Here is an 11,695-nt window from a genome sequence, read left to right on the forward strand (position 1 = left end):
TGATGAAAATTTATAACATTCTTGGCCATAATGTGTTCCTATAATCTTTTAACTTTTTGCACGGAAGCCAGGTAGCTGTCCCTTGTGTTCTTTTTTGCCACTCATACAAAATGTGTGCTAGTATCTGTTTCACATGATGTCATGGAACTCTGTGTCGTGCATACAAAGTCACATGGAGTCACTGTAGGAAATATTTTATGAATAATAAATGTTTTGATCACACAAGCACTTCATTTAAGGCTTTTTTTTTTTTTTCCTAATTTACTACAGCTGGTCTGAAAACCCAAAAGAATGGAAGTTTCAAAAGACAAGACAAACCTGGCTTCTCTTGCACATGTATGATAAAGAGAAGGTTTGTATTACCACTGCTTTTTCTCAGAACAAATATGATATAAATTTTTATACACTAGTTGTAGCTATTCTTTATTGACTGAAAGTTGCTAGCAGAAGCCATGCACTTTTCTAATAATTTTTTAATAGTTTATAAATCAATTACTTTGTTTTTAACCAGAATGCTGAATCATGTTAATTGCTTGTAATTAATCTTTTTATTTTGTTGGTGATCATTCTCCTGTGTTTGCTAGATTTTCACATTTGATACATGTCAAGCATAAATAAAGCAGATTGATGTTTTATATAAATCTGGAGCTTACTGAGAATTTGAGTCATATCCTTAATTTGAATTTCTGAATGTGGAACACAATACGGTAAACCGTGATTCTAATATTGCTTCAGATATCTCTGGTTCCATATAAGATGTACAGCCATATTGTCAAGATGTTAAAATAGCTTTCTCATTAACACATAAGTGAAACCTGGTGTTGATTGTAAAAAGCATAAAGTATACCCAGAAGCTAGGCTTGCATTATTACTGAAATCCATTCATTTCATAACCTAAAAACCAACATAGATAGAATTTCCAATAAGCATCTAACCATCGTGGTATTGAATAGGGGTTTCAGGTCATTCGTTTTGTTGTGTAATAGAACAAACATCTAGCTATTTGCACAGTGCCTTACTTATTGATTCATTTAGTTGACATTCAGTTAGTTTTTGCTGATTTTTTGTGTGCACTTAAACATTTGAGCACGCCAGTCTTCCTGACTCAAATTACCCAGCAGCTCTTAAACCAATCACCTGACATAGGGTGTTACCTTTATGATTAAAAATACTTTCAGAGATCCAGATAATTAAAAGCAGTTTCATGAAGGCAGAAATGTTCGCATAGTGTAATACTTTAAAAAGATTAGTTGCAGAATAGAAATTTGATTGTAGGTATCTAAGTTGTTTGCACTGTCTTCTATTTTTAAGTTTCTCCTTTAAAAGTCTTTATCAACCTTTCAAAATCAATGTATGCTTTTTAAAGATACCTAGAAATTGTTTTACAGGCAGAATGATGTTTTTACTTTTTTACCTGTTTACTTTGGGTTTTGTGTTGAAATATACTGGGAAATAATTAACTGTAAGTAGCATTTGTTTTATGTAATAAAACAGAGCTTAATTCCTTATTTCTCAGCACTGAAATGAAAATTCCTTTCTATTTTTTTTTTAATCTGATCAAAGTGCTATAATTTATTTAAATTCACGTATTTTGTAGTTTAATATTCAGGGATGCATTGAATATGAGCTTTAGATAATGATTAACATCTGCATCCAGATTCAGAAAAGTTAGTGGAACTGCTCAAGTGCTTATAATTAAGCGTATGATGAAGTCTTTTCATCAGGACTGTAGGGAGGGCAGACCAGCTTCTTTTGAATATTTTTTTATATCCAAATTCAACTTCCTGTCCATTACAGAGTAAAATCTGTTGGATATCCAAGCATGACTAAAATACAAAAGGAGACATGAGTGAGTTTCCTTCCTAAGCTACATCTTTGATCTCATGGTGTCACTTGGATGCCTACTGAAAAGCCATGTGCAGGAGTGAATTGAGTTTCCTGTCCTGATAGGCCTCTTTCTGTAAGAAAGAAGTCAGATTTTAAAGTCTTTTGCAGCAGGATGGGATTTTTAAGTCCCTTTAAAATCCATCTGGTGGTTGGCTGACAGCTTCCAAGCCAAGCCTGTATACCTACAGTGTATATACTTCTCCAGGATCCAGTGTAAAATAAACACTAGAGCATTTGTTGATCTTTGTCATCTGGCACAACATTTGTAGAAAGTAACTCTATCAGCTGTCTTCAGCTTCTGGACTGCAAGGCCTTCAAGGGGTTTCTGAAGCTTCCTCAGAAGGTAACAGAAAAGCAAGCTTGGTGGCAGTAAGCTGAAGTTCTCTATGCAGATATCTGTATTTGCTTTGCAAAATATGTGGGCATCTGCAAGTCTAAAAAGTCTGAAAACTCTTGAGTTACATAGTATAATTTAAAAGTGATAACTGTTCTTTTCCTGCTACTGTTTTGTAGTGTTTCCTCCCATTCCCCGATGACGGTAATTATTTCACTTTGGGATATTTCCATGTTAGTCAGCTCCAGTGCATATTAGCTAGTTAGAACAGAGGCAAGGTTAGTGTGTGAGAGAGGGAAAGAAACAAGAAAAAGGTCAAAACAGTTTAACAAAAGAATAATAATAAAATCCCATAAGCATCATTTCCATTTGCCAGCGCTGTGGTGGGAGATCTTGATATCCAATTTAAAGCCAGCCCAAAAGCTGATCTTAGAAGAAGGATTGTGTTCCTTCTTGTAAAGCCTCACCAAGAGTCCCTGAAATTTCAGCTCTTGTACTATTGTATTTGAAGAATTAAAATTTGGATTTCATTAACTTTTTGCTGGCACTTTCTACGTTCCAGTCCTTGCTATGACTTTATTGTATGTTTAAGTTAAAAGGAAATATGATAGTGTCTTGCCTACATCGTGCTGTATTGTAAGCTCTTACTGAAATAAACCTAGTAGCTGTGTTAAAGAAAAAAAATCGGACTTTTTGAACACTTGAGCACTTATCCTTAGGGCCAAATGCTAAATGTTTTCTAGGCTTCAGGCAGCCACATGTCTGTCTGCATACTTAGTATTTCTAAGTTTAGAGTAGGCTTTTAATTGCCCCTTCAAGCACTTTGCTTAAATGATATAATAATAATAACTGTAATTCCACAAAGTGAGGTATGATTATACCACGGGGTACGAGAACAAGAGGTGTAAATTATGTAGATAATTTGGCTGAAGTTTGAATGTTGCTGAACTTTAAAAACCCAGTTCTGAGCATCTGCATTAAAGGAGCACTATCATGCTGAAATTGTTTGTGTCTGAATGGTTTTGTCTGTTATTAGTACCAGTTTACTGTGAGCAAAGAGGTTTCAAAAATGTAGACATTTTTCATAATGTTTAAATGTGTTGGATTTGTATATTATAGCAACACTTCATATATCATCCATTTCAGCATTAGTCGCTGTAAAATTAATATTTTTTTTGTATCTGTATTGTTTCTTTAATGCAAGAGTGTTTGTGTGAAGAATTAGAAGGTTTTCCTTAGTGTATAAGTTATGAGGCTGAATGCAGACTTTACTTTTGATTTATTACCTTGTAATATCCCTGATTGATGAAGGCAGTGTTGGAATATTCTTTCTTCCTCTTCTTTTGGAGTGATAGAAGTTTTAGTGATCAAAGTTATGCTGCCAAATGTTGATGGAAAAATAAGTTGTAAATTAAGTATCTGTTGAAGCTCTGTCTTCTCTGAAATGTTGATACTTTGCAGAATTGAAACAGTCCTTGAATAATTAGTCTCCAATCCTTTAAATACTTACGTATGTGTTTAACTTGACTCATGTCGAGTATGCCTTTTAAAGTTATATGTGTAAAGTTAAACATGGAGGAAAATATTTGCAGGATTAGGTCATTTTAACATCTCCTGATTCACAGCAAAAATATTCTCTTATTGGCTGAAATCTTTTCTGCAGATATACAACATCAAGTTAAGATATGCTTCAACGTAGATCTGTTCACCTAATACTTTTGAAAATATGTTGGTTTGAAATACTGAATAAACCATTCAAAAGTCTTTGCTAGGTTATTTCCAAGATTATTTAATGTAATGATCATTTAAATTGTATGTTGTACCAGATAAGCTAAAATTGAACCTATGACTAGTTAATTGGAAAGGGAGTGAAATGGAGGTAACGCAACCGTAGATGACTAAACTGCTTTTAATGTTAGACATGTTAGTAGAGCCTATCAGTTTTAGTCAGCATGATTTAAAAATTATTTCCATATGTCTGAATTGAATTTGTTTTTCAAATTAAATTATATTCCTTTGTATAAGCATTCTGTCAAATTACTTGATGGTGGGTGGTATCTCGTCTTAGCAAATAATTTTGGGTAGGGGCAAGGGTACTTCCAGCAAAATTGTTTCCTCAGACATGTGCATGCAATTCTCACTGAATTTAGTAAGATTTGCATACACGTTTCCAAAAGTAGGATTTGGCTAGTGGTTTTTTTTCTTCCAACAGCCCTCACAGCCTTGAGCTTGCTGTCAGGCAGTACTTGCATTTGCTGATCAGCATTTCCACATCTGCTTAGAATTTCCTCTCAGATGCTTTGCCCATCTGAGCACATGACAGTCCTCTCACCACGCTCCATCCCTCCTGGCAGCTTGAACCTTGGCAAGAAACACTTCCACTCAGAGGTGGGCATTGGCAAACGCAAAAGCCCATGCAGTTCTCCTAATTGTCTTTCAGGTGATGGTTTGACATGGTTGTGAATCAGTACTGAGAGGGAAGAAAATAAAGCAGGCTTTTTTTTCTTCCTTGTTTTTTTCTTTCAAGGTTCCAGACAAGTATTTCACCATTTTACTGGATTATCTGCAAGGGCTTCAGGGCGGTGCACGAGACATAACTGTGCAGAAAGCTGAAGCTTTTATGAAGGAATTTGATGGTTCCAATGCAGAAGACCCAAACCTGTTGGAGAAGTGTGAGCGCATACGACAAGTTCTGCAACTGCTGTCGTGACAATGTTTTTGTGTCTTAATGGTTGTCTGATGGAGAGGATAGGATGTCGTAGACAGAGACTGTAAATTAGTTATGAAGATGTATTTTCTCATAAGGATGCTAATACTAAATTTTCAGATTTTGTACTCATAATTTTTTCAAATTGCAAATATTTATCATGTTTTGAGGTGATGAAATAAAAATAACATATTTGGTCCATAGACATGCTATTAAAAGTAATCTTACTGCATATCATTAGAAAAATAAACCTCTCTGTCTTGTTAGTTTTTCTCCACCTCCCCCTGTAATTAATGTTAAATAAGAAGAGCTCTGCAGTTCTTAATAAGAGCAGCAGAGGAACCAACAAAAAGCCTGGAGGGTCTTTTACAATGGCAGCTTTTAAAATGAGCATACAGTACAGTGCTTGCTCGGCCAGCTGTAATCTATCACTTTTCAGCTCTAGAAGTATGTCATTTGGATTTGGGAAAGATCATTTTCAGTCTGTTGAACACGGGTTGTATAACACGGTTGCTTATTAGTACTTCACACAGTGATCTGGAGATACCATCAGCTTTTTTAGTTTTCCTTTTATATTTTAAAGTTTTCAAATGCGTTATGGCAATTGTTTAGATATTCAGATAATGCACAGATGGGAACAGATCAAATCCTTTGACTATATGTAGTGAAATCATCTGATTGTACCTAAACTTAGCTTACAATGAGTTCTGTGCCACAACATTTTGTATCTAGCCTGCCAATATTGCATTTTCATCTTTCTCTTGTAAGTGGCGTCCAAAAGAGTTAATTTGTGTCCATTTGCTTTGGCATGGAACATTTGTCTCCTGTGAATGTGCTGAAAATGAGGCTTTCAAGTAAAAATCAAGGACATTAATTACTTAAAGGCTGGATGATTGGCTTATTTAATAACACTTATATTCAGACGGTGTTCTTGACCTGATTCTTTAATGTTTCTACAAACATTGTTCATACTTTATTAATAATAACTATATGAAGCTATAGTGTTTTAGAAGAGTGGCTGTCTTTGGGAATTACGGCTTTAATTTGGATGGGTGAAGGAGGGGAGGTTCTGTGGATATGCAGGCCTAATATTTCAATAAGAAGCATTTGAGTGGATTTGACAGCCTTCACAGTCATGGATTACTACAAATCTTTAAAAGTATGAAATATATTACTAGTAACAAATGACTTATGTTTTCTGACTTCTTGAAGATGATGTTTTCAGCCAGAAGAGACTACAGACCAGCATGCCATGCTCTAGCACAGTAACTGTGATGTTTAATGCAACAGTGGACAGAATTCAGCAACAGTGGCCAGTCTCTCCGTTGAGCTGCCGATGGTTCGTCAGCAGCTCGGGTGCTATTCCCGTACCATGGGGTGACGGTTGGGTTTGGGCTGCAGAGGATGCATGCAGTGTCAAAGCCTTTCTGAGGCCCAAAGCTATATAAAACTGATCTTTCAGTGTAAAAGTTGGTGAAAAGGGTCTGTAATAAAAAGAAGTGATACTGACATTTAGTGAACTCGTAAAAGATCATTGGATCTTATCTTTTACGTCTGAGAATATGCAGCTGGGAAAAACTACTGTCACTCCAAGCAGAAGCTGATACTTTTTTGTTTCCATCAGGAAAACTAGGAATTTCTCAGAAATTAAGTTTTCAAAGTGTCTTTTTGTGACTTTATGATTGCATTTTAGATGTCAGAGAAGAATTTGTGTTCTTTTTTAAGATATTTGAAAATTGCCACTTTTGATTTCTCTGTCACACAAAAATGTGGGTCCTCATGGTGCTCTTAATATACCTTGTAGCTTAAAAGCACAAGCACATCGCAACCATATTTTGGAAGAGACTTGTAAAAAAGATTGTAAGGGTAGAGGTCTAGGCAAAAAGATGTGAACATTGTATGATTTTGACAGATTTGGCAAAATTTGCATTTCTTGGACCTTGGTTCTGACCATGTGGAAATGTTGACAAATCAGTGAGAAAAGAGGCTTTGTAGATCAAGAATATGCTATATTTCTTTTTTATATCAATTAATATTAAAAGCACATAAGGCCTGCCAATCTGGAGTCCCTGTGAATAATAACATTTTGAAAAGAGCAGTTAGAGCCTTTCACCAGTGCAATAATAGACCTCTGCGAGTGAGGTCCTGCTCTGCTCTCCTCTTCCTCAGCTGCAGTTCCAACTTTCCCTTCAGTGCTACTGATTACTGGGTGAAGGACATGGTCTTTGGCCTCTGCTTCTTGCAGTTATGGAAAATTCAGAAGCTGAAAACTAAGGTAATTGTTGCTATGGTTGTGTTTGGTAGAGAAAGCCAAGTATAATGTTTTCTGCCATGTGTCTCTTGGTGTATGGTACTGTTCAATGGTAAGTGGTGTCTTGAAATTGGGTAAAAGGCTTGTAAAACTTCTGCTTTATATTATTACTGTATATGTCTTGGGTTTCAAAGCTCAATATGAAATATTTTAAGTGTTGTCTTATACTTGATGTTGTAGTGCAAATAGGAAAGGACACTTAATTGCAATTCTCTTTTTTACTTTGCCCCTTTTCTTAAACAATCTTCAACTGGTTGGCAAGCAAGTCATTTTCAAAACACTCATGGAATGCAAAAACAAACACGTTTTTGGGAGACATGTATTGCTAGGCCCATTTTAAAGACAAAATTGTGAGGACCCAGATGGCTTACCCAACACAGCATGCAAATGCAATAACGTCTCTGGCAATCAAATTCTGTCTTTTCCATATGCTAGCCACCAGGACAGCTTCTGCTTCCTGCTCAGGACGGCATTTTTTATCTAGGGATTTACATTGCGTGATAAATAAGTATAGCAAGATTTCCTCCATCATGTATTTTAAATGATGTTTTTTAAATTATTAAGTTCATAATCAGTTATTGAATTCATGTAACTAGTCAAAGCTGTACAGAAAGATATCATCTGGCACTTCATTCACTTTGTTTTGTCATTTGGTCACGTAGAATTTTCAAATCTCTACATCACTTGTAGCTTATCCAATCATATGGATGCAGATAGGACAAAATCATGTCTCTGCCTCTGTTTAATCAGTCTACTGTGTTAATAAAAGTTGCATCCAAGGCAAGAAGTAACAGAGTGTACAGACTGGCAAATTAGATCTTCGTCTGCCTACTCTAATTGTCTTCTAGTTGAGTTAGTCTGCATTGTGTAGCTCTGGCTAGAAGAATTTGTATTTGAAGAGAATGCTGAAGTCAGTACTTCTAGGCGAAATAAAGGAACATTAATTACTTAGAATTGCTTAAAGCTGGAACTGTGCCTCTAATGGTAGTACTAATTACTCGGAATTTGACAGTGTATAAAGTTCCCTTTAATTTGGCTGGTCCTTGCTATGGATTGTGTTATCTTCTTGGTTCTCCACTGTCTGCCCACAGTTTTAATTTGTTATCACCATTGTAAAATTACTGGATAAATGAATTCTCTGTTCTTATTTGGAAAGGGTGTGTTGTAGTTGAATGTGTAGTTTATTTCTTTATTTCCTCTCACTGAAGAATAGCTCTGCTGTGTTTCTGTTGATTTTAAAGCAAGGTGACTCTTGACTCATCTCTCATCATTTCAAATAGCTTAGAAATGCACTTCTTTGGTTTGAGCTTGGTTTTTTGTTTTGGTTTGTTTCTTTAAACTTTTGCCACTGAGTAAGGCAAAGTAACAAATGTTAAAATCTACTCACATTTCTGCAAATCAGTATCAGAAAAAACATTCATAAAAGAGATTTAAGTTGCAGAGTCAAGCACTCAGAAAATTAGAAAACATAAGAATGGAAATTGTCTGTGTAATTTTAATTTTACTCCTTCACGCATATGTAGTATGATGCAACCTCTAATTATGTCATCAGTGCTGTATTTTCCATTGTGTATAACTGATAAGTCATTTATTCAGTCTTTACCTTGCAGTTCTGCTGCTATTCTAATTTTCAAAATTTAGGTCTACAAAGTAGTACTAAAGCTAGAGAAATAATTTTGCTGTGTGGATTTGACTCTGCACAGAAGAAATAAATAGGAACTTTCCTGCTCATTTGGTATAGGAACTAGTCATGGATGTTTCATCACAAATGTTCCCTTTAAAACATTTTTTAATGTTCCGATTCATTTACAGTCAAAATACTGAATTGATGTTACTTAATTTAAATCCAGTTTTGTTGACATAAAACTTTCCAGTGGCTTATTCTGGTTTAGCCTTTGGTTTCCTTTTATGTCTTCCTTTCTGTACAGCTGAATTGAACTAGTTATTTCTGTCCCTGCAAATAGCAATATTAGTTGTTTACAGTGATTCCAGTCATACAAGGACACAATTAAATGTCCTTGCCTTTGCAGGACAAGCTCATTTTAGCAGTGATTTATAATTACATTCTATTTTAAGTTCTTCATAAGAACATACATAGTCAACAACTTAATATGGTAAAAAAAAAATAATTTTTTTAAATATGTTTTTTTTTCCCCCTACAAGGAGCAGGGAATACCAAACTAAATAAAACTAATGAGTAAATGGTGGAGGAAGGGCAAAGCAAAACAGTGGTTTATCTTTCTTTGTCAAAACAAAGCTGAATAAGAAGCTTGTGCTACTAAGAAAGTTTGACATTACAGACTCAAAGGGAGGGCCCTTCAGTTAAAAACAGAACAGTCATACAGTTGCTCTTACTGATTTTTTTTTTTTTCCCCCTACATGGAGAAAATTTTTGGCATTCCCCAACAAAACCCACGAAAACACCTACGTCAAAAAGTTAAATAGGTTTCAAAATCAAATACTTAAAGGTCAAGAAATGCCACATGTATATAAATGGCCAGAAGAATTCAAATTCTACCTCTCTGTGCCTCCAGCCTGAAGACTGAATGAAGGGGGATTGTGTTAGAAGCAAACAAGCAAAACCCCCTAAATTACGTGAGCACATAGTTAAAGATTACCAGTTACCCTTCTGTTCATACGAAGGTGGAATTACATTTCCTATTAGCTTTAGTTATTCAGATTTTTTTAAAGAAGGTTTGCTGCTAATTGAAATACCATGTAGTCTTTTGCTGTGACAACTTACATCTATTCTCCTCATGGTCCCACGTGTATTCTATAAAATTGTAAGCCGTGGGACACAGGATCTGTCCCTCTCATTTGCTTATGAACAGCTAGACCTAGCTACGGTACTGTGGAAATCACCATTTGCTGTTGAGCTCCTTTGGACCCAAAGAAGGATGTTGACACTGTGTTCCCCTGTACTGGTGCAGAGGTACAACAGGCTTTGGCAGCATCCTTTGTATCAGCCAGGCTTTCTTAAGCTCCATGAAATTGCCTGAATCGGGTACAGTGATGCTGCTTATGGAATTGGCCAAATGAGCAGCGGCGTTTGTCTGTGGAGCACTTTGAGACATGAGGCTGCAGGATTTCAGCTGCTCAAGATGCTCAGTCCACAGCCTGATGCCTTCTTTGGTTTTGCTGCCTGTTTTCAGTCTTGGGCTGCTGAGAGTTGCAACCATTTTATTTGTCTATTTTCTGTGGGCTTAATTTGACTAAACAAACTGTTTTAAAGCAATTTTGGCATATTGAAAGCTTAAGCTACAGCGACAGTGTTTCTCTGGTAGCATAGATACATGTAAATAGACACCACAGATTTCACAAAGGTAGTACCCTTTATTAGAAGCAGAAGCTCTTGCAGGATCCTGGAAATGACTGACCAGCACCCTAATTTACCTTGTTAAATAAGACTGGTATTTCCGTGAGCTGTCACAAATATATGCTAGCAGATAGACATGACCACAGACAGCCAAGAAACCGTGTATGGGCATTCAAACATACCAGGGAGCAAGGATGACAGTCAGGAATGTAACCTCCTGAAGTTGCCTGGTTAAGGCAAAATGCCACCTGGCACAAATCCTGGCTGCCATAAGGTTAAAAATAACAAATAGTATCCCTATTACATAAGGAAATCTTTTGTCGTTGTTTAATGGGGCACTATGGTACGCCGGAAAGAATAAATACAGAGCTTCTCTGGACTCTTACTCATGGTTAGTACTTAGGGCTAAAACAGCTGAAAATACCAGGGCTGACTGTAAGCAGGGCCCATGTACAAAGTGCTAGTGTTAAACAGGCGAAATCTGGGTGAAATTCCGGTGTCGAAGCGCACTCAGCAGCAGCATCAAACTGGTTTGCTGCACTGGTGATGTCTCAACGCCGGGAAGGACTTCTAGTCTCCTTTTCGTGATGATCGTGTTACTAGAACATAAATACAGAGTGTCTATATTCAAAACAGCCTATAAACCCTCTGGATGGCTGCAATCCATTGGCCACGTTCTGCTGCTTATTGCAATAAAATAGATAATGGAGAAGCTGTTGAAGTTATCGTGGATGAACTTGAAACTCACCCCAGAAGTGCGATCTGTTTTCACCCCACCTCACCTGCCTGCAGGTCACTTCCAGTCCCACGAAGGAAACACCTACTTTGGTTTCAGTTAAACAATTAATCTGAAATTATGGTAGTGCTCACGTTTTCCTTTGAGCCCTACTGCCTTCTCCTCCTTCTGATCACACTCAACGTGACTGGTAGTGCTCCCATTTTCCTTTGAGCCCTGCTGCTTTCTCCTCCTTCTGATCACACTCAACGTGAGACACTGTCTGTAATGAACCTGCAGCCTGTGTCCAAGCCAAATTCTCCTGTTTCAGTGGTGGCTTTGAGGACTGTCAAAGGCAACACTTACTTCCAGTTGGACTGCACAGCTCTGCCTGTACCCATCGTCTCTTTGTAGACTACGGCTCC

At 36.7% G+C, this 11,695-nt stretch overlaps 1 protein-coding gene across 1 annotated transcript; it reads left to right on the forward strand.

The window, feature by feature from the left end:
- Positions 1 to 270: 270 nt before the first annotated feature.
- LOC104169001 (chromosome unknown open reading frame, human C7orf50) lies at positions 271 to 4,931 on the forward strand (the record flags this gene model as incomplete). The annotated part of the gene is made up of 2 exons (XM_009709805.1): positions 271 to 352; positions 4,749 to 4,931. Coding segments are annotated over 2 exons (265 nt in total), but the record flags the coding sequence as incomplete, so codon positions are not given.
- Positions 4,932 to 11,695: the final 6,764 nt, after the last annotated feature.

This window comes from Cariama cristata, unplaced genomic scaffold, assembly GCF_000690535.1.
Source record: "Cariama cristata isolate BGI_N322 unplaced genomic scaffold, ASM69053v1 scaffold9351, whole genome shotgun sequence".
In the NCBI taxonomy this organism is placed as follows: domain Eukaryota; kingdom Metazoa; phylum Chordata; class Aves; order Cariamiformes; family Cariamidae; genus Cariama; species Cariama cristata.